General features: G+C 33.9%; 1 protein-coding gene across 2 annotated transcripts; it reads left to right on the forward strand.

Moving 5' to 3' along the window:
• The first annotated feature begins 8,621 nt into the window (after window positions 1–8,621).
• LOC142626238 (putative protein phosphatase 2C 63) lies at window positions 8,622–12,217 on the forward strand. 2 transcript variants are annotated; one of them, XM_075800039.1, is made up of 5 exons: window positions 8,639–9,109; window positions 9,483–9,859; window positions 11,195–11,431; window positions 11,592–11,684; window positions 11,839–12,217. In XM_075800039.1, exons 1-5 carry the CDS (start codon window positions 8,851–8,853, stop codon window positions 11,980–11,982), a joined length of 1,110 nt encoding a protein of 369 aa, XP_075656154.1. In that variant the 5' UTR covers window positions 8,639–8,850; the 3' UTR covers window positions 11,983–12,217. The 2 variants fall into 2 exon arrangements, with proteins under 2 accessions (XP_075656153.1, XP_075656154.1); XM_075800038.1 differs by having other exon boundaries at window positions 8,622–9,109; window positions 11,592–12,217.
• Window positions 12,218–25,978: the final 13,761 nt, after the last annotated feature.

A 25,978-nucleotide genomic window follows, 5' to 3' on the forward strand; every position in this document is an offset into this window, starting at 1 on the left:
AGTGAAAATTGTAAAATAAAAAGGTATAAGAAATGATGTGTTGCAACAAGAGCTAAACCTCAATCTTGAATATGTAGTAATCAACTTTGTAAAGTTCCATTGCATCCTATACAAGTGTAATTAAGTTAACTCTATAAAAATAATAACCTTAAACCGTTTTTGGTCCAAAATTCTTGTCCAAAGAGATTAGAAGTTCTCTCTCTATCTTATTCCATTTTAGTTTTCAATTAAACTAAAATTAAAAGAAATTTGTTGGCATGAAAGTGAAATGTCAAGTGTGTAGGCCAAAATTTTTAGAAGAGAAAGAGAAGGAAAAATAATAATAGCAATGTTATTTTATTTGAATCAAACAAATAACCCAATATTGTTTTTTTGGTTAAAAACAAGTCCAACAATTTCTTGGACTTTAGTCAAAGTACAAAAACAAAAAATCAAATTTAAACTTAAATGTCTATGTGTCTTATGATACCTGCAATTCATATATACAATATGATATATTCATACGATTTGCATCTATGAATCGTATGATTTTTGAACATGGTTAATATGTACCTATGATATAATGATTTTGATCTTGCTTGCCATCTAATGAATTTTTTTTTTTGATAAATTGTAGTTGAGGTGGGGGGGGGGGGGGGGGAAGGGAGATTAAAAATATCAGGATATGTCAACTAGTTGAATTACAAAGCTTTTAGCATTTAATGCTATATTTCAAATGGAAGAAAGATGGTGGGAGGGAAAAGAAGGTTGTAAGAAGAAGGTGACTAGTATATATATTAGAATCTCCTTCCCCCTGGCCTACTCAATCTCATCTCCTATCCCTTGTCTTCCTCAATCCAAATATAAGGGTAAAGAATTTTAAGTTTTAAAACTTAGTCAATAAAAGTATTTAAAGCACACCAATCAAAATACAAATCTTACTATCACCAAAGGAGTAACTAGGTGGTAGGTTCATTAATTTGAGACGTTGTGTAAACTCAAAAGTTTTAAATTCAATCTCCCCCTTCCCCTATATATAAATATATGTGTGTGTGTGTGTGTGTTTATTTCTCAAAAAAAAAAAAAAGGTTTTAAATTCAATCCCTCACGCAATTGATCCATAGGTTTTCAAGAGTATTTTATAGGTAAAAATAGAAAGTCATTCCAACTGCTAATATTTCACTTATTTTTATCAAACAAAATAAATAAATAATAACACAAAGCTTGTTGAAATGGAATGCCCTTTTTCCAAATTCTTATTTACATAATTTCATTCAATTGCGCCTTGGATCGGACCTATTTGTACATTTCTTAATTATTTATAAGCGTGTGTTATTTGCTAAAAACATTGGGATGAAGAAATGGAAAAAGTATAATATCGTAAATTATCAGATGTCTTTTCGACCATAGGAATTTTAAACAAAATAGACAGGGACCCTCGTTAGTAGCTACCATCCAACTGTAAGGAATAAATTCTTATTAATTACATATGATTACTTGATAGATAAAGCATTCACTGACTGGCAAACAAGGACCCCAGTTGAATATGGTATTTTTAGTTTTTTACCCTCAAAAAAAAAAAAAAAAACTTGTACAGTTTTTTTTGCTAAAAAAAACAAACAAAAAAAAACTTGTACAGTGGTACGCCATAAAAGTCTCACTCAAATCTAGCGCTAGCAGTTCTGTTTTTCTCTTAAAATAGTTCATTCTGTAGCTAAATTCTCTGTCGCTCTTAAAGCTTTTTTTTTGCGTAATAATTGCAATTTATCTCCTGTGATTTTGGAAACTTACAAGTGAGATTGTCGTACTACTATATAGTTCTTAATGAATTATAGTTTATCAAAAAGCAGTTCTGTTTTCTCAAGAAATTTGCTAAGCGTTGTAAAGAAAATTTTCCCTGTTTTTGTGTTTTACCGCAACTGGAATGAGACACAAAGATTATACGTACAACTTTCTAAAAGATTAGCAGTTGAAATAGTTTTAAGCGAGTTAAAATAGACTTAGCAAGGTGCTTCAAGTTCTTTGTCCTAAAATGTATTTCTTGGTCATGTAACTCAGTTTATTTTCTGTTTTTTTGTTGCTCGCGTTGAACTCTTCTCTTCTTTACATAATGCATATTGTGCCCAAAAAAAAAAGGTTATAGTGTTTTTTTTTTTTTCCTCTCGTAGAGCATTTGCAATGTAAAATTGTATCATGTTCTATTTTACCATTTTAAAAAGCTACTTTATCAATTATACTATATTATTTTACAACATACCTAATATTCTAATTTTTATTTTCCTATTTTACTCATTAAAATAATATATACACGCTCAGAGGCTCTTTTATTTTTTGAGTAAAAATTAATAATTTGCATTTATTATAATTTGAAATTTTTACCTTTTCCAAACACAAAAAAAAAAAAAAAAAATCTAAGGGTGTGATGAATATGTGAGGTGAATTTTGTAGATTGGAGGAGTTTTAAAACTAACAAAAGAGTGATTCTATTTTGTAGGAAGTTAGTGAGTAGATGTATGAATTTAAATCAACGTAAAAGTAGGAGTTTATTAGAAGCATGAATTCTAATAAATGTATTCCAACGTAGATGTAGGAATTTATTACTTTTGTCAATTTACTATTTTAACCCCATTTTTAAATTGTTGGTTAATTAATTTAGGGGTATTTTGAAAATCTAATTTAAAAGTGAATAAATCAATTTAAAAATTAATAAGAGAGTGTTCCTAATTTTTAGGCAATATTTTAGTGGGAGTTAGAGTTGCATTTTTACTTAATTGTCCTTTAGTTTTATCTCTACTTAAACATAAGGGTGTATGGACATTTTTGAACTAAAAAATATGGAATCCAAACAAGGGAAGCCCCTTAAATAATAGTATAGATTTTTTTTTAAGTGGTCCTATTTTGCAAAAAAAAAAAAAAACTGTATTTTTTAATTTTATATATATATATATAATTTTTATTTTGAAAATCTAATTTAAAAGTGAATAAATCAATTTAAAAATTAATAAGAGAGTGCTTCTAATTTTTAGGCAATGTTTTAGTGGGAGTTAGAGTTGCATTTTTACTTAATTGTCCTTTAGTTTTATCTCTACTTAAACATAAGGGTGTATGGACATTTTTGAACTAAAAAATATGGAATCCAAACAAGAGAAGCCCCTTAAATAATAGTATAGATAATATATTCCAATACAACTCTCCCTCTCTCTTCTTCGCATCTCTCTTCCACTTTATCAATTAAAATATACTAGCCTTTGAGCACGCGCGTGCTTAGAAGCTCTTCTATTTTTTGGTAAAGATTAATAATTTGCATCCATTATAAATTGAAATTAGTACATTTTTCAATCGCAAAAATATCTAGGAGTGTGATGAGTGTTATGCGTGGAGAAAGGTTAATAATTTTGATATTTGGTACAAACACTCATCACACCCCTAGGTATTTTTGTGATTAAAAAAGGTAGTAATCTCAATTTATAATAGATGAAAATTATTAATATTTACCAAAAAATAGAAGAGCCACTCACGCCCGTGGTCAGAGGCTAGTTAATATTTATGTATTTTAAACTACTAATATGACCAAAAGTGTCATGAGAGTCACTCCAAAAAATGAACACCGATATAGCATTGAAAACATATGTTCATATGTAGATTTATGGAACAAATTCTTACTAAGAAAAACTAAAATTTATGGAATAAATATTTCACCTTACTACCGAAAAAAAGAGAAGTATTACGTCCATAACATTTTCACAACAAATCCTAAGTGTCATCTAGGATTTGTTGTAAAAATATTGTAGACATAACATTTTTGGGAATAAAAAAATGTACAGCATGACTCATAACTCCAGTCATAACTTCTTTGCGGTTGAGATTTCCGTGATAGACATAGACATAGAACAATTGAAAGACTTAACACCTGCCAATATAAACAATCGATTAGCAGAAACAAACATATGACATAATCATTAATATGTAGTTTACTATGATTCCAATGACACTCTTTTATTAAAAAAAGAAAAAAAAAATCATTTGAAGATAACTTTTTATTCACCTTTACATAAGACTATAATTTTTGTGCCATTTTTTATTGGCATGTACCCAAGGCTAGAAACTAAATTTGTTAGAGGAATGTCTTAGCACGAATGAATTTCTCTTTTGTTGAAACAATATCATAATTTCTGGCATTTTTCATTAAGAGCAGGTCATTTCTATTCAATTTGAAAAGGTTACATGGAAAAGAACCAATAACACATCAACATAAAAACAAATACGTAATAGTTAAATCAAGTTCTGCATTACTAACCTTAGTATGCATTTCTCCGTCGATTCCTGTTGCATGTTTTCAAAGTTTTAGTTTTCATTTATAAATGTAGTTGAATTGATGAAAGTAACTTAGGAAAAACCCAAACAATGGGAAATGTGCAATTTTGGGGATCTTAGGAATTGCTCACCATTATCGTGGGCTCTGGTTGAAAAGGCAAGAGTTGAAGAAAATTCTTTAAAATTGTTTGATGGAAGGATAGTTTGGTGAGTTACCAGCCGTATAATTCATTCTAATTTTTCTCTAGAGTAATGGAGTAACATGTGCAAGGTGAAAACTGAATCTAAAATAGGAGTGGAATGAAATTATTTGGAATTGCAAAGTGAGTAGAAGAGCAGGTAAAAGTGGGGGAGATAGAGATAAAAAAAGTAGTAACTGATCTAGATTTTGATTTAGTGGGAAGTTAGTGGTATGGCTGGATGGTTGTGTATGGTGTTTGAAGAGTCAGAGTCAGTTATTCAAGGAGCAAATAGTTTGTAAAATGTTTTTTTATATTTTGCTAAAATTTAGGAGTTTTTGAATTCATAATTTTACATGTCTAACCCTATTATTTAAATTTTACAAACAGTTGAATTTGAGGGTATTTTAGGCATCAAAATTGAGGAATCCAAATAGGAGAAACCTCTTAAATAATAGTATATGATGTGGGATGAAAACACTCAAACCACCCAAACCGTCCATGGACGGTCATCACCTCGGCAGCCGTCCAGAAGTTATCCTCAGGACGAGGGTAACGAACAAGGACGTCCAGAGGGTGATAGCGAAGCTACATCCCTCGTCCGTGGGATGCGCACAGCCTACCCTAAGAGGACTCGTCCACGTAAAGATCCATGGACTAGGATTTTACACTTGGAATCAGCAGGTGCACTCGACGAAGGAAATTCAGGACGAGGGTATCATACTTAGGAGAATCTCCGAATATAATGTGACAATCCTTTATCCCACGCATAACGGTCATGTATCCGTTGTGAAATAGAAGTGTAACTCCTGAACGGTTATGGCAGTTACGTTTAAGCCTCGAATCCAGGAGAGGTTCCTATTTCGATAACCGTCTATGAAGGCACTATATAAAGACTGATTCAGACAAGGCAAAGGTATGTTCAGTGTTTACTCAAAAAAAGTTGGAACTCAGATTACTTAGAGGGAAAAACTAACTTTACCATCGGAGGATTTTTGGCCGGCAGCCCCGGTCGCCTTTGATACGCTTTTCTTTCTTTTTCAGGCCGTAGAAAGAACCAATAGTCCTTTCAAGTCCGAAGCATCCAGCCTACTGATTTTCTTGGCATCATCAGTATAGATTATAATTTTTACAATTGTGCTACAATGTCATCCTGGCACTGTGGCACAATTGCAAAAAAAATTGCAATTATGGTATTTTACAAGTCCGGTTGCCAACACCTTTTTGTGCCTTGATTGTATTTTTCCCTTACATTTTCCATTTGCAATTGTCAATGGAAAAACTCTTATAAAACTAATTTGAAGTGCACCCAAAATAAATTCATGGATGAGTGTTAGCTTGTGAGTTGTGATATCGACACAATTGACAATACAAGCAACTAAGAATACTTAGTCATCCCAGTGTAGGATACACGATAGCTCTCAGGACTCAGATATGTCATACATGCAACGGATCTAGTCTTTGGTAAAAGCATATATGGATGAGAAGAATGGGAACGAAATGAAGTTTAAAAAAGAGAATGCGATTTCCATGACTTTGAAGGACTCAACTTTTGACTTATTCATAGACCAAATCGTGGAGAAGAAAAATATTCTATTCTCATTTTCTCTTTAAAATTATTATTTTTGACTCCATTTTCTCTGTTTTTTTTATAAGCCCATTTTCTCTTTTAATTAAGGGTTATGCTTCTTTTGCAATTTTCCTTTCCCACATATTGAAAATAATCAGCAGAGTTGGCCATTAACGATACTAACCCTTCTCAAAAGTTCAAACATTTAAGCCAGTAAGAAAATGCCACAATCACATTCACATGGCAGATATAAAATTGATTTTTTTTTTTTTTTCTGTGTGATATAAAATTGAAGCTATCACTTACTTGCCGGATGAGGTTGATTTGTGTCATTCTCGATCTCTTTTAATTAAAACCAAAATCTTTATTTTATTTTATTTTATCTATTTCTTCTGTTTCAGGAAGTCAAACTCACCCCAAAGATGGAGACGTACGGTGGGTTGAACCTGGACTCAACCTTTAACTTTGGGGGACTCCAGGGCATCACTCAATCAAGAAAATCTTCATGATTTGTGTCATTACCTAAACATAAGTATAACTTTTTTCTGATTTTCAAAAAAAAAAAAAAAAAAACTATAACCTTTTTCTCTACCTAATTTTTTGATTCCTTATGGCTTCTGCTACTTAAGAAACTTCTTAATTGGTTAATAACTTGGTATCTTCTCTCAAACTTTTGTTGTAATTTATGTTGTAATTTTTCAATTCAATAATTTAGATTGTCAAATTTATGTTGTACTATTTTCTAATTCGATAATTTAGATTATTGGATCGTGACTCGGGCACTATGTTTTTTTTAGAGGATAAAACAGTGAGAAAATGGAAAAAGTGGGAAAGATTTTTTTTTTTTTTTTAAATTTCTATTGTATGTATTTAGTAGAAATAGAGAAAAAGTAAAATAATAGAAAGTAAATTATTATTATGTTTCTTCTTGTTATTAAAAGTGGAATGATGAAAAAGATAAAAGTAATTTTGTAATTTTATTATCAATATCATTTTCTTCTTAATTTGAAAGAGAAATACTATGTTCACAATATTTTCACAATAAATTCTAAGTGGTAGGCTGTTATTGATGATTCATAATTGATTAAAAAGTAATTTCAGTGATAGATTTAATTTAGAACCAATAACAACTTACCACTTATAATCTGTTGTAAGAGTATTGTAACAAAAAAACAACGAGTTAGGTGGGAAACTCCGAGTCCAAATCTTCTGTCTCACTTTTCCTGCTCCACTCTATACTCCACCAATAAAAATTTGCCACGTATTCACCTAATTAATTAAATACTACTATTAATTAATAACGGTAGCATTAATAAGTCAATAATGATAGTATTTAATTACTTAGATAAACACGTGACAAGTTTTTATTGGTGGAGTATAGAGTGGAGCAGAAAAAGTGGGACAGAAGATTTAGATTAGGAAACTCCAGCCACTTCATTTTGTCACCCTAATCATTTCATTCTAAGTTTCTTTTTTCTTTCACTCTTTTCCCTTATCATACTTTTTACCCTAACCATACATATAGCACTAATTAGCATTAGTTACAGTCAAACAAGTATGTAGAGATTCAAGAGCTAGCCCGCATAGGATTCAAGACCTAGCCTGCACTAATAACTTTTTTTTATATGTATATGCGATAAGATAGGGATTCAAGTTTGAACTAAAATAAAAGAAAAGACGAAACAACAATCCTGAAATGGAGCAGCAAAAATTAGACCAACGGCAACGACTGTATGAAGACGGCAAGTGTAATTTTCAGCCCTTACTTCCATAGAGAGAATGTTCGAGTTGGCCAAGCAATTCGATTCCACACCAATCTGACAAATCACTGGATAAGTTTTTCTCGGTCTCTACGTCAAGGCCACATACTCATCCAATACCCTTTACTTTGAACAGTCTCTTTGGAGAAATTAGGAGGACGTGATGTACAAGAAATATGTTCAACTATTCTATTAAAATATTCTTATATTTTTAAAATTGTTAAGTGAAAAAAAATTTTAAATAGAAATTGACTATTGATTTAGTAATTTTAAATAAGTAGATATTTTTTAGTAAAATGATGAATAAATGATGTGGTCTATTATGAGGACGGTATAATTTCTCGTTTTTTCATACAGCTAGTTTGTTTAAATTTTCTTACTATTGTACAATTTTTTAAATTCTAAATAATTTTAAATACAATAATAACTTCGTTAATTTTTTTTTTTTACAAATAATTAACCTTTAAACTTCTAGTTAAATTAGTTTAACTAGTAAAATATAAACGCCGAGATTTTGGGCTCGTTTAATAATATTATTCTAGTAATATTATATATAATATTATTTAAATACAAAAACCGTAGTCAAAATACAATACCAAACCACCTTTAACTCGGTCTCTCCGTCTGCGTACCCGACAGACCCTATTCCTCGTTTATAATCATCAGACAAAACTAAAAACTCGTACACACAAATCATAAAAACCAAAACTAAAGTAAAATCTCGTATGTATTATAGTCTTTGGTGACCCCCACAGGCCCACACGCACCAAAGACTTCATGGTCCGCATCCATTATATATTCCAGGAAAAACACACTCTCTCTCTCTCTCTCTCTATTTCTTTAACTTCTAACGCGGAATTCCCACGGTTCTTTCTTTATTGTAAAATAAAATACTTGTTGCCACCAAACCCACGTCTTTTCCAAACAAAAATTCACGAAGAATCGAAAACCCGTACAACACTCATTTTCACAAACCCCAGAAACCCAAAAAAGAAGGCGCAGACATACAGACAAAGACCCAAAAAAGAAAATTCAATTCCCGGTAGAGATGTTGGAGATTTGCAAGAAGCCATTGGAGAGGTGCTTTGGTGTTGGAGATGGTGGAGATGGGCTACTTTGGCACATGGGCTTGAAGCCCCACTCATTTGGGGACTACTCCATCGCTGTGGTCCAAGCCAATTCCTTTCTTGAAGACCAGGGACAGGTGCTCTCCTCTCCTTCCGCCACGTACGTCGGAGTCTACGACGGCCATGGTGGCCCCGAAGCTTCTCGCTTCATCACTCACCATCTCTTTGCTTTCCTTCACAGTATGTTTAACTTTAAACCCATCTTTTATTAACTTTTAACTATTTAAGCATTTCATTATTCATTTCAATTGCAAAGAAGTATCTTTTGGTTTTTGATTTGTTTTGGGACTTAAGAACTAGGAGGGTTTTGCTTAACTAAGTCTAAGACTGCTAAAAATATTACCAATTTTGGTTAGAGATTCTATTATTTCAAATTCAAACTAATAGAAAAGAATAGTCTTTTAATTCCTTTTTTTTAGCTCAGTTTTTCCCAGGAGGGTAATTGTTACGCAAACCATGTTTTTCTAATCATAATTAATTGTTTAATTGAATGAGCTTCATATTTAGTAAAATTTATTTAGGTATTTACCGTATTTTGTGGTTTTCCTCTCAGACTTTGCAACAGAAGAGGGGGGATTGTCGGAGGAAGTTATCAAAAAGGCATTTAGTGCCACAGAAGAGGGATTCTTACATTTCGTGAAGCGATCATGGCCGGCTCAGCCGCAGATTGCTTCGGTGGGTTCATGTTGTCTTGTTGGGGCAATATCGAATAATGTTTTGTATGTGGCTAATCTTGGGGACTCAAGGGCAGTTCTTGGCCGCAGAGCATCACAAGGACAGATGAATAGTCCGGTGGTGGCCGAGCGGTTATCTACTGATCATAATGTTGGAGTGGAGGAGGTGAGGAGAGAAGTCGAGGCACTTCATCCTGATGATTCAAACATTGTAGTGTACACTCGCGGAGTTTGGCGAATTAAGGGCATTATTCAGGTAAGACTCAGCTTTGTAATTAATGTAAGCCTTGATAGTTAATGTTTGTTATTTGAGAGTGATTTTATGAACAATGGGGGAATCTGGTCTGGTGGCTATTTAATGCAAGCTGATATGATCTATATGTTTGGTACACACAGAGATCAATTTTAAAAAATCCATTTGAGTTCACTTATAGTAATATTTTTCGTGTGCTTTACTTATTTTATCTTTCTGGAGTACTGTTATGATTTATATGATAGTCATTTTGCCTGTATGTGCTCTGTTGGACTGTTCAATCTGAAGATTTGCGTTTCTTTTTGGTCTCTTTTTTTTTTTTGGCAGTTTAAGTGACAAGTTCTTTGAGTTCTGTATTCTGTGGTAAATCAGAATTTTTTTTTTCTTTTTTCCCAGTAAAGAATGATTTCAAGCTCTGTGATACAAGTAATCATGGAGTTAGTTTGATCCAGCTATAATGGTCATCAGTCTGTGGTATTGTGTTAACACCTTGCACTCATATCCATGTTTAATCTTTTACACATTAATATCTACAACCTTATAGTGTACCTTGAATGAATAATATGATATGACTTATTTTTTCAAACCTACTTTCCTTTGGGAAAAAATGAATGTTTCTAAGTTTTTTTTTTTTTGAGGGGGAGGGGGGAGGAATGTTTCTAAGTTGATGTTGAAATTTATGAAGAGACCACGACAACCATTAAGATCTTTATCCTTTAAAAATCTGATCTTGCTCTTATTAAGTGTATTGTGTAAAGTATATTCTTTTTTGAAAATATAAGATTCTTAGAATAACTCTTTCCAAAAGTGCTAGAAGGAAATGTGGAAGTCCTCATCTTATGTTTTCCTTGCTAGTCAAACTTTCTGATGTGGGTGTCGTATTATCCCTTTTTTCATTGATATCCTTCTATTTTCACATGTTCTGGCTTTTTAGCCTCTCTTTGAGACAGCTATAAAAGTATGATAAGTATAAGCCATGACTCATGGGATACACGTGATCTAAAAAGCATTGTATTTTGAAATTGGTCACAATCATCTCAGATTTTGTCATTGCATGATCTGTGTGAATGATATTAGAAATTGAGAGCTTAAAAAATAGTTTCCATGTCCTAATGAAACCATACTTAAATGGAATAGTAATGTCTTTTTTGACACCATTCTGATAAATTTTAATTAGTTGCAGTGATGGTTGATATTTATTAGTCAAAGAAGCTTTTAAGTGGACTTATTCTTCTTTCTTGATAGCAGCTACCGGATATCTTGATAATGAGTTTTATTGTATATAATCTAAAGGGTTGTTATGTTGGAAAGTCCTTAGATTTATGCTTTTTCTTATAGGTCTCAAGATCAATTGGAGATGTATACCTGAAGAAACCTGAGTTTAACAGGGATCCTCTTTTCCAGCAATTTGGATCACCTGTTCCTTTAAAAAGAGCTGTAGTGACAGCAGAACCCTCAATAGTGATTCGGAAGTTAAAGTCAAATGACATGTTTTTGATATTTGCATCAGATGGTCTCTGGGAGCATTTGAGTGATGAAGCAGCTGTTGAAATTGTCTTCAAAAATCCAAGAGTTGTAAGGGCCCTCCAAATTGTATTTGTGCTCTTTTATTCTTCTCTGACTATCATTACATATTTATGTATTTTTACTGTTGCAATACAGATTTTATTGATCTGTATTTTAAATTGTTAGGGTGTATGAAAAGATATTAAGAGCTGCCGAAATTATATTGCAGGGAATAGCAAAGCGGTTGGTTAAAGCTGCAGTACAGGAGGCTGCAAGGAAAAGAGAAATGAGATATGAAGACATAAAGAGAATCAAAAGAGGGGTACGACGCTATTTTCACGATGATATTACTGTCATCGTTTTATATCTTGATCATTCACGAGGTTCTCCAAATGGTAGACTCGGGGATGACAGCCTCTTTAACTGCACTAGTACCCCTGTAGATATCTTCTCTCTAAATGCAGATATGGGTGCAGATGATGCAGAGGTCTCATTGCATGCTCTCTCCTAAGGTGAATTGTAGCCCAATGCTATGCAATGGTCTTTATGTAAAAGTTATAAGCTATTATAGAGATAAGTGCGTCTGGCTGGAAGAAAGGATACTGTTTCAGAATACATAACACAGGGGGGGCTGTACATAACATTGATAATGAGGGTTAACAGAATGAAATGGCTGCTGACTTCCCAACTTGGGTTTTTGGCCTCATTTTGTGTCCCTTTGTTTTGGGGATGATTTTTGACTATTTGTAAATAATTTGTTCTTTTTATTTTTTGTACTGGAATTATAGGTTAAAATGCATGATGAATTGAAAAATGCCAGTAAGATTGACTCATATTACAAGTGATTCTGCCTAATCACGAATATAAATCCTCTGTCTTACTTTGTGAGCTCCACTGTATATTCCACCGCCACCAATCACAATTTTCTATGCAGTCTTTTAACTTTTCTTATAAAATAATCTAAGTTTACAATGAAAAAAGAAAAAAAGACACTTCATACCATAATTGGTGAATGCAATCCAACTAGAGTGCTAGAGTGCATTATGAGGACTCGTTACCTCTCTCAAGTACTTTTTAATGTGGCTATTTTATTAATTTATAGTAATAGTAGGAGAAATTTATAGTTTTTTACTGCACATAGTTTTTCTTTTTTAGCTAAAAAGGTCAGCAATGATTGAACCTAATCCATCCTCCCCAACTCCAACCTATGCAAACGTTTGTAATAATAATTTCAGCGTTCACTACATTTAACCCAGAAAATTATTTTGCACTCCTAGACTAATTGAAATCAATAAAAACAAGCTACTTAATACAACAAATAATAATAATAATATTAATAACTTTTTCGTATCAGTTTTTGAGATTTATGTTTCATTATTTTAACCAAGGCCGTGGCGAAAAATCAGGTTTTGCATGTGACAGTTCTCGATTACTTTGGGAGTGTGGGAAAAGAGCAACATTTTATATTGGAAATTTGGTATTTCCAAAGGCTGCATGATCTTTGCGCTTTTAGCGGTTGTCAATAGCATATGACCCATGAATTATTGAATTAGTAAATTCAGATGGTCATTGATATGACACCGGTAATCAGCTGTAAAAAAAATGACACCGGTAATCACTTTTTGTACAGTTATAATCCTAAGTGGTCACAGTTGTGTTTCATATTTTCAATAAGTTTGATTTTTAATTGAATAACAAGTTTTTTTTGGGAAAAAGAAGTCCACTAGAGATATCAGACTTTTTTTTTTTTTTTTTAGAAACACACATATATAGGGAATTAAAATGGATGAGATAAGGGAATATACTCACACGCCAACACCAAAATTGCATGCGGCAGCTAGTGTCGTGGAGCAAGTGATAAACCCCTTCTCAATATGACACCTTACCGATGTGGGACGACTTAACAACACTGAGTATCTTTTTTTTTTTTTGTTGAGAAACACACACACACACATATATGGGAAGGAGATGAGATAAGAGGATACTCACACGCCAACACCAAAACTGCATGCGGCAGTTAGTGTCAAGGAGCAAATGATAAACCTCTTCTCAATATCACACATTACCGATGTGGGACGACTCAACAACATTGAGTATCTTTTTTTTGAGAAAAACACACACCCCCCCCCACACACACACACACACACATATATATATATATATATATATATATATATATATATATATATATAGGAAAATGGGATGAGATAAGAAAATATACTCACATACTAAGGACTAACAATTTTTCAATAAATTTATTGGATACGCCAATATGAATTAAGTCATATATTACCTAATAATGATAAGAGTAAAAAGTCAAATATAATATAGTTAGGGTCAAAATTATTAGATTTATTTATGCAAAATTGTTCCCAAAATTCAAAAAAAGAAAAAGAAAAAGAATAGTCCTAAATTAGATTTGACACGGTCACTTTAAAGAGTATATAAAGTAACTAAAATATTTTAAAAAGTTAGTTGAGCGGGCATTTGTCAATGACTCACCTATCCATGAATTGGTCTTTAGTAAGGCTGCGTTCTAGGTTTAGGTCAACAACATACCCATTAGGTATATGACCAACAAGGTGGCTGAAAGTATTTGTGAAATAGTTGGAGAGGTACACAAGTCTACCGATGCAGTCAATGAGGATGGATGTAATTTTATTCGAGTTCACGTCACATCAGATATTAACTTGCCATTGTGTTGAGGAAGGAAAGTCTGCCTAGAGAATGGGGAGAAACGGTGGGTTTCGTTTAAATATGAGCGGTTGCCAAATCTTTGCTATTGGTGTGGCAAGATGAGTCATGATGATAAAAGTTGTGAATTATGGATTCAAAGCAAAGGCACCCTACAGGTCTCAGAACAACAATTTGGTCCATCACTTCGGGCTTCTCCATACCGTTTAGCAGGGAAAGCAGTATTTGTGGTGCTTGGGATTTTTGAGAGAAACTCATCTCAACCTACATGGAGTGACAAGGTAGACGCTGATAGGAGTATGAGTTACTCCAGCAGGGCAGCACCAACAGAGGGAGGCTACGTGGTACCAGAAAGGACTGAAACGGTGCATGACAGGATTGAAACGATGCATGAGGACGTTACTTCATTTATGGACTCTGAGGGTTGTGAAATTGATTCCTCATTAATGCTGAAATCGGGTTCACAACTGGTAACTGCTTCAGACTCTAATATGGGAATCTCTAAGAGTCCAAAATCTCATCCAATAATTGGAGAATCCAGCCAAATTAATGCACTTGCCAATTCGATTGTGGAAGTAAAGAGTGATACATTGGCAGCAAATATTAGTAAAATTCAATCAGCAGTACTTACGCATGACAGCTCACCAATTATTGCTCCTATTAATTCTCATTCACAGCAATCCCAACGGCAATTATTTAAAGCAATCAATAGCCTAGTAAGGCAAAAATATCACCAGCAGCAATTTGGGTTAACGAAGCGAAAATTAATTTTGAAGCTGAGGTGGCACTTTCATCAGGTAATTCACGGCTTCAGAAGCAGGTTGTGCTTGGGCAGAATGCAAAGCAAGCAACGTGGAGGAGGGTGGGGAACAGAACATGCAAGGAGGCAGAAACTCCAATCTGTGAGGGTGGGGAAGGGGAGAAGAGATCAATTGAGGTTCTACATATCCCCAATGGTCTACCCAACAAAAAACGTGTGGTTGCCGTTGGTGATGAAATTTCAACAACTGAAGTGGTAGAGGTTGGTTGCCAGCCTGCTAGTCACCATGAGTCACCTAGTGTGAAACTGTAATAGCCCCACATACTTTTATTTGAGGTTATTATTAAATTTTTTTTTAAATATAATTGATGGGTCATAGGTATTCTTTTTATTAGCAACTGCAGCCCACTACCTAGGAGTGGCAAAATTTGACACGACCCGCGAACCCGACACGACACGACACGAAATTAGCAGGTTATGGGTTGAGACTTAACGAGTTCATGTCATATTCGGGTTGACACAGCTAACCTGTTTAATAAATGGGTTGGGTTAGTATTGAACACATAGAACCCGTTTGGCCCGCCTGACCTATTTAATTAAATGATATTTTACCAATATACCCTTCAAACTCTTGGTATATAAATTTATTAGTTGTTGTGATTTATTTTCTTTGACATATTGTGATCGATTATTTGTGATATTGGGATATGTTTTAATTTTGAATGATTATTTGTGATGCAGTTACTCGTTAGTTTTGAATTTTATATTAAAAATATTTATTTGTTTGTTTTTCATTAATTATTATTTTTCATTTTGATAAAATCTGATAAACAGGTCGACACAACTGACCCATTTAATAAATGGGTCGTGTTAGGGTTGAGGAATCTTGACTCGTTTAAGAAACATGTCGGGTTAGTGTTGACTTATGTAGTCGAATATTCATGACTTGACACGACACGAACCCGACACGCAAACACGAATTGCCACCCCTACCACTACCCCACTAAGCCCACATCTCTAATACGAGCTACAGGGTAGAGGAAGAAATAGTCAGGTTTTTCATAGAAAGGGTTTTATCAAAGAGACTAAGAAGTGTTTTTCCTTGGAGTTTAAAGCCCATACAAGTGAAGAGGCAATCAAATTGTTCAAGGTATAGTTTCTCACCATTAGAAACAAATAATTAAGGAGTTATAATTTTATCATGGAAAACTTTAGTGATGTGTAGATTGTTGAATTGGTAATTTCTTAGATTATGGTTTACACTGTTTCAATAATTCTGGAATCCTAAGTTGCCACTATTCGGACCCTAGAACAAAAGCTGAAATTATTAAATCCATGAATAAGGCTGGCATCATTATCATAGGGCTATAAGAACTTTTGGGCTACTGATCCATACTGTAATATTAATTCTGTTTTGCTGGAGAATTTGCACCTAACCCCACCCTTGTGTCACTAGTTAGCTCTCATTTTTGTTAAGGTCCTATATTTCTTTTATTGATTGCTTTAATAGTCTATGCCTAGGTGTTGACTATTTCCAACACAATGAACCATTTAAGGGTTCAACACGTCTACAAATTTTTTTAAAATGATAAGGACATATTTGAGATTTTCATACCAAAATTCTCATATTAAATTTGTAGGGTCAATGAATGTTGAATTCATGAACATGGCCATATTGGTTTGGCCCACCATTTGCATTGGGTTTATATATTAAATCCTAAAGTATTGCCACTGCATTCCTCATGGTTAAATGAGTTTTGATTAATGCAAGGATGTATTATTGATTAGAATAACATTGGTTGGAGAAACGTTAATTTAGTGTTGAAAGTGTTATTAGTTCAGCAAAGTATAATCCTAGTGAGTCCATTTGTATAGTTCTATAAGCTTTATATTTTGTAGAAGATATTAAGTATATTTCCATGATTGATTATATGTCCTATTTATGAATATTTTGAAACTATTTGGAGAGTGTTTCAGTTGGACTTGCAGAGTGATTCAAGTGCTGTAAGTAATTATGCATAATATGTACAAGTTTGTTCTTTAGGTTCTTAGAAATTAAAGGTTTTCAAAAGTTATGTTTTTAAAACTCACGTTTTCTAAAATTTATCGAAAGCAATTTTTTTTTTACATCATTGAAAGAGAAATTACAACTTTTAGATAAGGTTTTAAAGAGAAATTTTAATTTTAAATAACTTTTTAAATGTCCAAATCTCATTTAAAAGATGATTTTTAAACTAAACTATTTTCCAAAAATAATTGAGTTTTCAAAGTAAGTTTTCTAAAAAGATTCTTGTTCTTTAAATTTGTTAAAACCAAGTGATTTCAAAGTCATATTCCTATTCTCCAAATGGTATTTAAAATGTTTCTCTTAACAAATTGAAATTTCAGATTTACTCAAGAATTGTAATATATTTGGATAAATTCCTCAATTCCTATTTGTTCCCTAAGGGAATCAAGCATCCTTTGATTTATGTATCAATTTAATATTGAAATATTTGATATGCCTTTATTGTTGGAATAGTTGTTAATATTATGAAAATTATTCTATGTTGTATAAACTTTGCTTTTTATGATATGTGACTCAAAATAAGTGTTTTTTTAGAATTGATCAGATATATGTGTAAATCCGCTCATAGGACTGTATGTGAAAATATGTGTTGATCCTTCACCAGTAGGGTTAGATGTTGGTATTCGCTCACGGGATTGTATGTGAGAATATGTGATGTGTATATGTAACACTGTGCTCTAATCAATTATCTGTATGTGTTTTCGAATGACTTTAAGATTTGATTATATATGTATTAAGTGGTTCTTTATATGTTTAGAAAACTATATTTGATATTTTGAGTGAAATTGTGAAATCAAACTCGTGCTTTGCTTGACTCTATTCCGTTGTGTATTCTGTATAATAACTTACTAGATGTGTGGCTCACCCCATCAATTACTATTTTCAAATTAAAGTGTAGTTAGGAATATAGAACCTTTGGATCGCTTTGTAAGGTGCAAGGTAGAGCGTGGAAGTTGTAGGCGACTTCAGTATTACTTGAAAACTTATAGAATTTTAGTTACCTTTATTTTGTAATTCATGTTTTATATAGTCGGGATTATTTTCAATTTGTGGAGTTTAGATTTTTGTAAGAGGTTTTTAAGAGTACTTGTTTCTTTGGAGTTTTAATTTATTTTGGATCAATTATGTTTATTGAGTTATATAAGTTCATCAGGTTAGTCATGCGTCTAAATTCATATTAAATGGATTTGGGTCGTGACAGGAATTGTTGTGGGCTTGGGAACCCACGTATAGTTTGAGAGCTTGGAAATTATATTCAGGCAAAAGATTCCTCTATTGTGTTCTTGTCCAAGATATGGACAGATGATGCAAGGCTTGATAGTGTGTTGCAAAATTTTGACTTCTCCTCAAATAGATGGACAGTACCAAGTGAAAATCAAGGGGGTGGTTTGGTTTTGTTGTGGAAGGATTGAATTAATCTTACTGTGGTTGATTCCTCCAAATACTATATTGATGCTTTGTTGGCAAGTTATCGGAGCAGGCTTAGTGCTTCACAAGTTTTTATGGGGAATCGATTACTTAGAGGAAACATGAAGCTTGGTCAAAGCTTAGTGATTTGAATACTCATCCAACAATTCTCTAGCTTTGTGGTGGTGATTTCAATGAGATAACTAGACAAGAAGAAAAATTGGGTGGAGCTCATTGAAGTCATAATCAGATGCAATTGTTTAGAGACATTATTGATGAATGTGGTTTTATGGATTTGGTGTTTATAGGGCCAAAATTTACATGGTGCAAGCATTTTGACAATGGACACTCAATATGGGAGAGATTAGATTAAGGTCTAGCCACAAATTCGCAGTTCCTAAGATATCCAGGGACTTGGGTTTTACACCTTCCATGTCTCTCATCTGACCCTTGCCCACTACTTATCAATCCAACAGGTATAGAACTTGCACTTTAGAAAAAATTATTCTGCTTTAAAGAGATGTAGCTTTCTGATAGCCGATGTGGGGAAATAGTTGAAGCAGCCTGGAATTCATGTGCTTACACAGATTCAAATAGAGTGGTAATTAACAAGGTGAAACAATGTGGAAAAGACTTGACATAGTGGAATCACAATGTCTTTGGCAATGTCCATAGGGAGCTCAACCAAAAGAAGAAGTTACTAATTGAGGAAGAAGATATGGCAGTGAGGAGTGGGAACAACGCACGATTAAGAGCTTTGAAAATAGAAATTAATACCTTGTTGGATCGTGAAACTAGAATGCGAAAGCAACGGTCTCGAATATTATGGTTAAGCAAAGGGGACGGCAACACCAAGTATTTTTATAGTCATGCATCTCATTGCTTCAAAAGAAATTCTCTAATGGGCATTTACAATTTTGACAATGTTTGGACCGAAAATATGGAAGAAGTTGCATAAGTTCTCACAAATTTTTATCAAGATTTGTTTACTACCTCCAATCTAAACCTACCAAATGCAGTCCTTGACCAAATTTTAAAGGTGATTGCTGATGAAATGAATTGCCAAATGATGAAGGAATTTAGTGTAGAAGAAGTGGTTGTTACCCTAAAAAAAATGGGACCTTTGAAAGCCCCTGGCCCAAATGGGATGTCTCCCTATTTTTTCAACATTTTTGGCCCATGGTGGAAGGTGATATTACACACTTGGTGCTCTCATGGCTGAATTCAGGTACCCTACCCCACTCTTTAAACCACATACATATTACACTTATTCCTAAGAAAAAAAATCCTAAACATGTGACAGATTATCGCCCCATTATCCTTTGTAATGTTCTTTACAAGCTCTTTTCAAAAGATTTGGCAAAAATGTTAAAAAAAATTCTCCCCTCAATTATCACTGAACACCAATCTACCTTTGCCAAATATCGTCTTATTACGGGCAATATACTGATAGCTTTTGAAACTTTACATTGTATGAAAAACTATAAATCTAGTTCTACAGGTTGCATGGCTCTGAAATTAGACATGAGAAAGGCTTATGATCGTGTTAAGTGAGATTTTTTGGAGAGCTTAATGTTAAGGATGGGTTTCAATGATAGTTGGGTGGGCCTCATTATGACTCGTGTGAAGACTGTAACTTATTCAGTGATGGTTAATGGTGAACCAAAAGGGTTAATTAATCCAACAAGAGGTCTTAGACAAGGGGACCTCATTTCCCCTTTTCTATTTCTTCTTTGTATGGAAGGCTTATATGGCCTTATCCAAAAGGTAGCTATTACTGGAGACATTACAGGCTTTGCACTTTGTAAAAGAGGGCAAAAAATTACTCACTTATTTTTTACAGATGATAGCCTGCTGTTTTGCAAGACAACACCAAGGGAGTGTGGTAAGGTGATGGAGTTGCTATTAAAATATGAAATTGTGTCGGGCCAAAACAGGGACAAAACTGAACTCTTTTTGAGTGGGTCAATTAATGAAGCTTTGAGGTAGGTTATCAAGGGGATTTTGGGGGTTAGAGAGGAGCACCATTATGAAAAATATTTGGGACTTCCTTCACTGATTAGGAGGCGGAAAAAAGCAAGTTTCAACTATATAAAAGAAAGGGTATGGAGGAAATTGCAAGAGCATGAAGAAAAACTTTTATCACAGGCAAGTAAGGAGGTCTTGATCAAATCTGTTATCCAAGTCATCCACACTTACACTATGAGATGCTTTAAGCTACCTATTGTGTTGTGCAATGAGATTGAAGTCTTGATTAGAAGGCTTTGGTTGGGTCAACGTGGAGACAAGTATAAAGTTCATTGGCTCAAGTGGGACGACAAGAAAAAATCAAAGTGGATGGGGGTATGGGAATTCGTGATTTAGCTCTCTATAATGATTCATTCTTCGCAAGCAAGCGTGGCAATTAGCCCATAATAGGCATACTCTTTTTTACAAAGTTTTTAAAGCCAGGTTCTTTCCTAATGGCTCTATAATGGATGAAAAGGAATCTAGGAGGGGCTCTTATGCTTGGAAAAGCATCCTTCGTGGCAAAGATGTTATTGAAAGTGGTGCAAGACGAAGAATTGGAGATGGATGTTCGGTGAAAATATGGCAGCACTGTTGGTTGCCCATTAAACATCCTACCCGCATCTCAACTGCCCCACTAGAGTCCTTGGAAGATGTTACGATAGATTTGTTGATTGACACTCCAACAAGGACATGAAACACAGGTATAATTGTTGGCCTATTTGCTCCCACAGAGGTTGACCTGATCAACTGTATTCCTTTGGCACAACAAGCATATGCAAGTGAACTATTTTGTCCCTTCACACAATCAGGGAAGTACCCAAGCAAATCTGGTTATAGGTTTCTTAAGGAGGCACAAGATGGCTTTGGAGGCAGCAATGATCAACTTGTTGCAGGTTTTTGGAGAAAGATTTGGGTGCTGAGAGTCCCAAACAAAGTTAAAAAATTTGTTTGGTGGGCTTGTAAGGATTCTATCCCAACAAAGGTGAACTTACGGTGGAGATCCATTGGTATTTCGCCAAGGTGTGAGCGTTGTTCCAGGGAAGATGAAATTAGAGTGCATGCCTTATGGTCTTGCAGAGAGTTGAACTCAGTTTGGTAGGAATTAGGTCAATGGAATTGTTATCGCACCAACAGCTTCTTGGATTTCAAAGAGCTAATCTCTTAAATTTTGGAAAATCATGCACAACCCAATCTCTTTGCAATGACAGTATGGACGATTTGGAATCAATGAAACCAAATTTTTCATCGCATACCAAACTGCAACCTATGATGCACGGACACGGATACGGCGATACAACAATTTTTGAAAAACAAGGACATGACACGACACAGCATGGACACGACAATTAAATAATTAATTAAATTTTATATTTAGGCATATTTTTTTAAATATTTTTAGACATAAAATATGTTTATATCTAAAATTTAAATTATGTAAGAACTACAAATGAATAAATTAACACCCAAAGTAATACAACAATACACATCAAATGTTTAGAGTACAAACCAAAAGTTTAAATAGGCTACATTCAACATCTAACTAGAAACATAAAAGGAAACCAAGCTTTATTACAATATTTAAGTAAATCACCTACAATATTTAAGTAATTTAACTTTAATAAATAAATAAAACTATAGTAGTAATAACTAACAACATTATATTATATGGCACATAATGTTACAACATTATATTATATCCCACTCTCACACAGTGACCATGAGAGTGGCATTAAAAAAAAAATGTTATAACTTAAATAAGTAACCCATCCCATTCACCCAACCAAATGGCCAAACAAATATCTGAAAGAACAAAAAAAAAAATAGAGAGAAGCTTAAAGAGGTCGGACCTGAGTTGTCCACGCCGAGAGAGAGAGAGAGAGATTGGAAGGGACAGGGATGGCATCAAAGTCTATGGAGCTCGCCGATTGGCCTAAATTAGCTTCGGCGAGGGACAGAGGGCAGCGGCACAACGGGCAGAGATCAAAGGGAGGGTGGGTGGGTTAAGAAGTGAGAGCTTGAGATGTGGGTTTCACTTCTCAAACTTTTGTTTTAGGGTATATCATGAAATCAACGGTATTGGTAAGTCCATCTGTCAAAATCTGTGATTTTCTTCTTCTTTTTTCACTGCTGGCGTGTCGAACGTGTCGGAGCCGCGTCGGAGAAGCGAAAAAAAAAAAGACATTGCTCGGACACCGGAGTCTGGCGAATCGTACCGGTTCCAGTGTTCGACACGTCGCCAAAAATGCCATGTCAATGCAACCTAAGCTGCAACACGGACCAAATCACACAAGTTGCTACTGAGAAGCTAACGAGTTTGTTGCCATTCTTCCTCCAACAATCCCAGTTCTGCAAAAACCCAAGGTAGTATGGAAGCCACCTCCTAGTGGTATGTTCAAACCGAATTTCGACGGAGCAATATTCAAACAAGAAAACAAAAAGTGGTGTAGGTATAGCTATCCGAGATTGCAATGGTCTTGTGATTGCCTCACTTATCCAACTATTTCCCCAAGCCTACGTTGCTATGGAAATTGAAGCAATTGCAGCATGCTGTGCACTGAAGTTTGGACAAGAAGTGGGAATACATGAAGCAGTATTAGAGGGTGATTGCCAAGCAATTATATGGGCACTAAAGGAAGGCAGAAATTCTATGGCATTAGTAAAGCCACTTATTCTTGATGCTCTTGGGTTTTCTAGTTCACTTACAAAATTACTATACTCTTACATTTAAAGAGATGGAAATAAACTTACACATAGTTTATCTTGACATTCTATTAACGTCAATGACTATATAGTGTGGATGGAGGATGTTCCACCACCTTTTTTTTCCATTGTTTAGGCTGACATACCCAGCTGTTTCCCCAAGCCTACATTGTTATGGAAATTGAAGCAATTGCAGCATGTTGTGCACTGATGATTGGACAAGAAGTGGGAATACATGAAGCAGTATTAGTGGGTGATTGCCAAGCAATTATATAGGCACTGAAGGAAGATGGAAATTCTATGGCATCAATAAAGCCACTTATTCTTGATGCTCTTGGGTTTTCTAGTTCATTTACAAAATTACTATACTCTCACATTTAAAGAGAGGGTAATAAACTTGCACATAGTTTATCCCAACATTCTATTAATGTCAATGACTATGTAGTGTGGATGGATGACATTCCACCATCTTTCTTTTTCATTGTTTAGGTTAACATAGCCAATTCTCATTTACGTTAATAAAAGCTTTACTTGTCTTCTTTCTAAAAAATAATAATAATAATCATAGCAACAATTGACTTTGGATATTTTATTTTACTGTATTTTTTTTTTTATATACAAGATAGAAATTTTACTCTAACCTAATCTAAGTGTATATGTGTGTGAAGCTCTCTCTTGAAGACTTGAACTCCAACTCTTGTCCCCACACACCCCACAAGTACTTATACTTGTTGAGTTACCATAGCGCCAACAATGACCAGTGGTTATTTTACTCTATTTTTTTTTACCTAGCAACCATAATTAATCTAAGCAACAATAAATATACTGTAATACATTAAGAAACAATCATTTTGTATCTTTTCATTTTTTTCATAGTATAATTATACTAAATTAATGTTATTTTAGACATTCATGGATTCCTTTTGTACATACTTCACCCCTTTAATTGAAGTCATGGCTCCATCTCTAACTGCTGCAACAGAATTTAGTGGAATGGCAGAATTATAATAATTTTTTCTCATTGCACTTTTTTCCTCAGCATTATTCCAAATCAAGAGACTCTTTAGTCTTTATTATTGGCTTTATGACTAATGATCTGTTTGGATTGAGGGGGAAGAGAGGGGGAGTAAAGGAGGGTAGAGTAGAGTTGACAGAAAATATACTAATTTGAGCCAACTCTACTCTACTACCATCTACTCTCCCTCTCTCTCCCTTAATCCAAATGGACCATAAATTTGACTCCCTATTTTCTTGATGTCCTTGTAATTTATTTATTTCATGATTCTATTTATTACCTAAAACAAAGTCGGTTGACACAAATAATAAATATGTTAGATATGGTTTTTTTTTTTTTTTTGAGAATCAAATATATATGGCTAAGTTGTATCTAATAAAATGTGAGATTCTGCAAAACAACACTTAATAAAAATAAATTGATTTAATTTAAAAATTAAAACATGCACTTAAGTTTATCTCTTCTTCTAAAAAAAAGTTTATCTCTAATAAATAGTATCTAGCTTGTTCAATTTATAAAATCATTTATTTTTAAAATGAGAACTTTGGTTCGAATCTTGCAATAGGCCCTTTAGGATATACACCACTGTAACTTTCTTTAAAAAAACCTTATCTCCTCTCCCGTGTATGTATGTTAAAAATACTTAGTATTCTCAATAACAAAAATTTCGAATCTTGGAATCATTATGAAACAAATATTATATGTCCAAATCTTATCATAAATATGCATAATTTGTCATAATTAGTGTACCTACTGCCATACATTAGTGGAAGATTTTAAGAAATGGGAGTCTTGTTTGTCTTAACGCCTTTGTGACGAAAAAAACTAAGGTGCTCCGGAAGCAATGCTCCCTCCTCTCACATGAGGGGTGGGCTCCACACGTGGATCCCACCATGAAGCCCACCTCTCACATGAGGAGGGAGTATTGCTCCCAAAGCATGTAAGAGTTACCCCATTTGTGACAAACTTAATTCAAGTCTTCAACTCGATGGAACTTTTAGCAACATTCCCAATTCATTCTACTTTCTACGACCACTTGGTGGTCTTGTTTTATTTTATTTGGCTATACCTAAAATAATGTGGACCACCTTAAGCACTACTAGTTATCCTCCTTTTTTTTCTTCTTTTTTTCTTTTTTGGAGTTTCTACAAAGTTGCCATGGTTAAGTTGACAAAATAATCTTCTAGAATAATGATCTCCACGCAGATAGGTTTTGATGTCTCGCTATGGCACTTTATTCCAACGAATTTCACGTGTAATCTGATGGTGAAGGGGATTCTAATAGGGGAGATCTGATAGGTCTTGTGGGATCTGGTCTTTTAAGTTGTAGCCCTAGAGGGTAGAGCATAACAAAAGTGATGTGATACCGTTGATACTCGCATGGAGCAAGATAGGATATATACACAGACGTATATAAATTAGATGTTCCTTAGGTTTTCCTCTTAAGATTCTGCCATGTGATTACATAACTTAAAAAATAAATTTTCATCCATGAGAAAAGAGCCACATGGCAGAATCTTAAAAGAAAAACTTAAGGAACAACATCTAAGATTCTAAGTACTGTACCTAAATCTTGCTCATAAATTGATACCCTTTACTTTGAACTGTCTTTTTGTAAGGTGAGTTTGTTTAATTTTTCTTACAATTGTACTATTTTTTAAAATTTTAATTATTTTTAAATACAATAATAGTTTGATTAATTTTTAACAAATAGCAAGCTTTTAAACTTTTAGTTGAACTTTTTTTTTTCTTTTTTGAGAAACAAGAACATGAATTCATTTAATCAACAGAAACTTCTGTCAAACAGTAAAAGATTGGTAGTATCACTATGGATGTCCTCTAACCAAATTTGAGGGAGATAGGATCCTCTATCTAGTTTAGCTCACTTAACAGCAACATAGTTGCCTTTAAGTTTCACATGGGAAAGAGAAAAAGACCTGAAACTAGCTACAAGTTGGAGAG

The sequence above is a fragment of the Castanea sativa genome, chromosome 2, assembly GCF_040712315.1.
Source record: "Castanea sativa cultivar Marrone di Chiusa Pesio chromosome 2, ASM4071231v1".
NCBI lineage: Eukaryota > Viridiplantae > Streptophyta > Magnoliopsida > Fagales > Fagaceae > Castanea > Castanea sativa.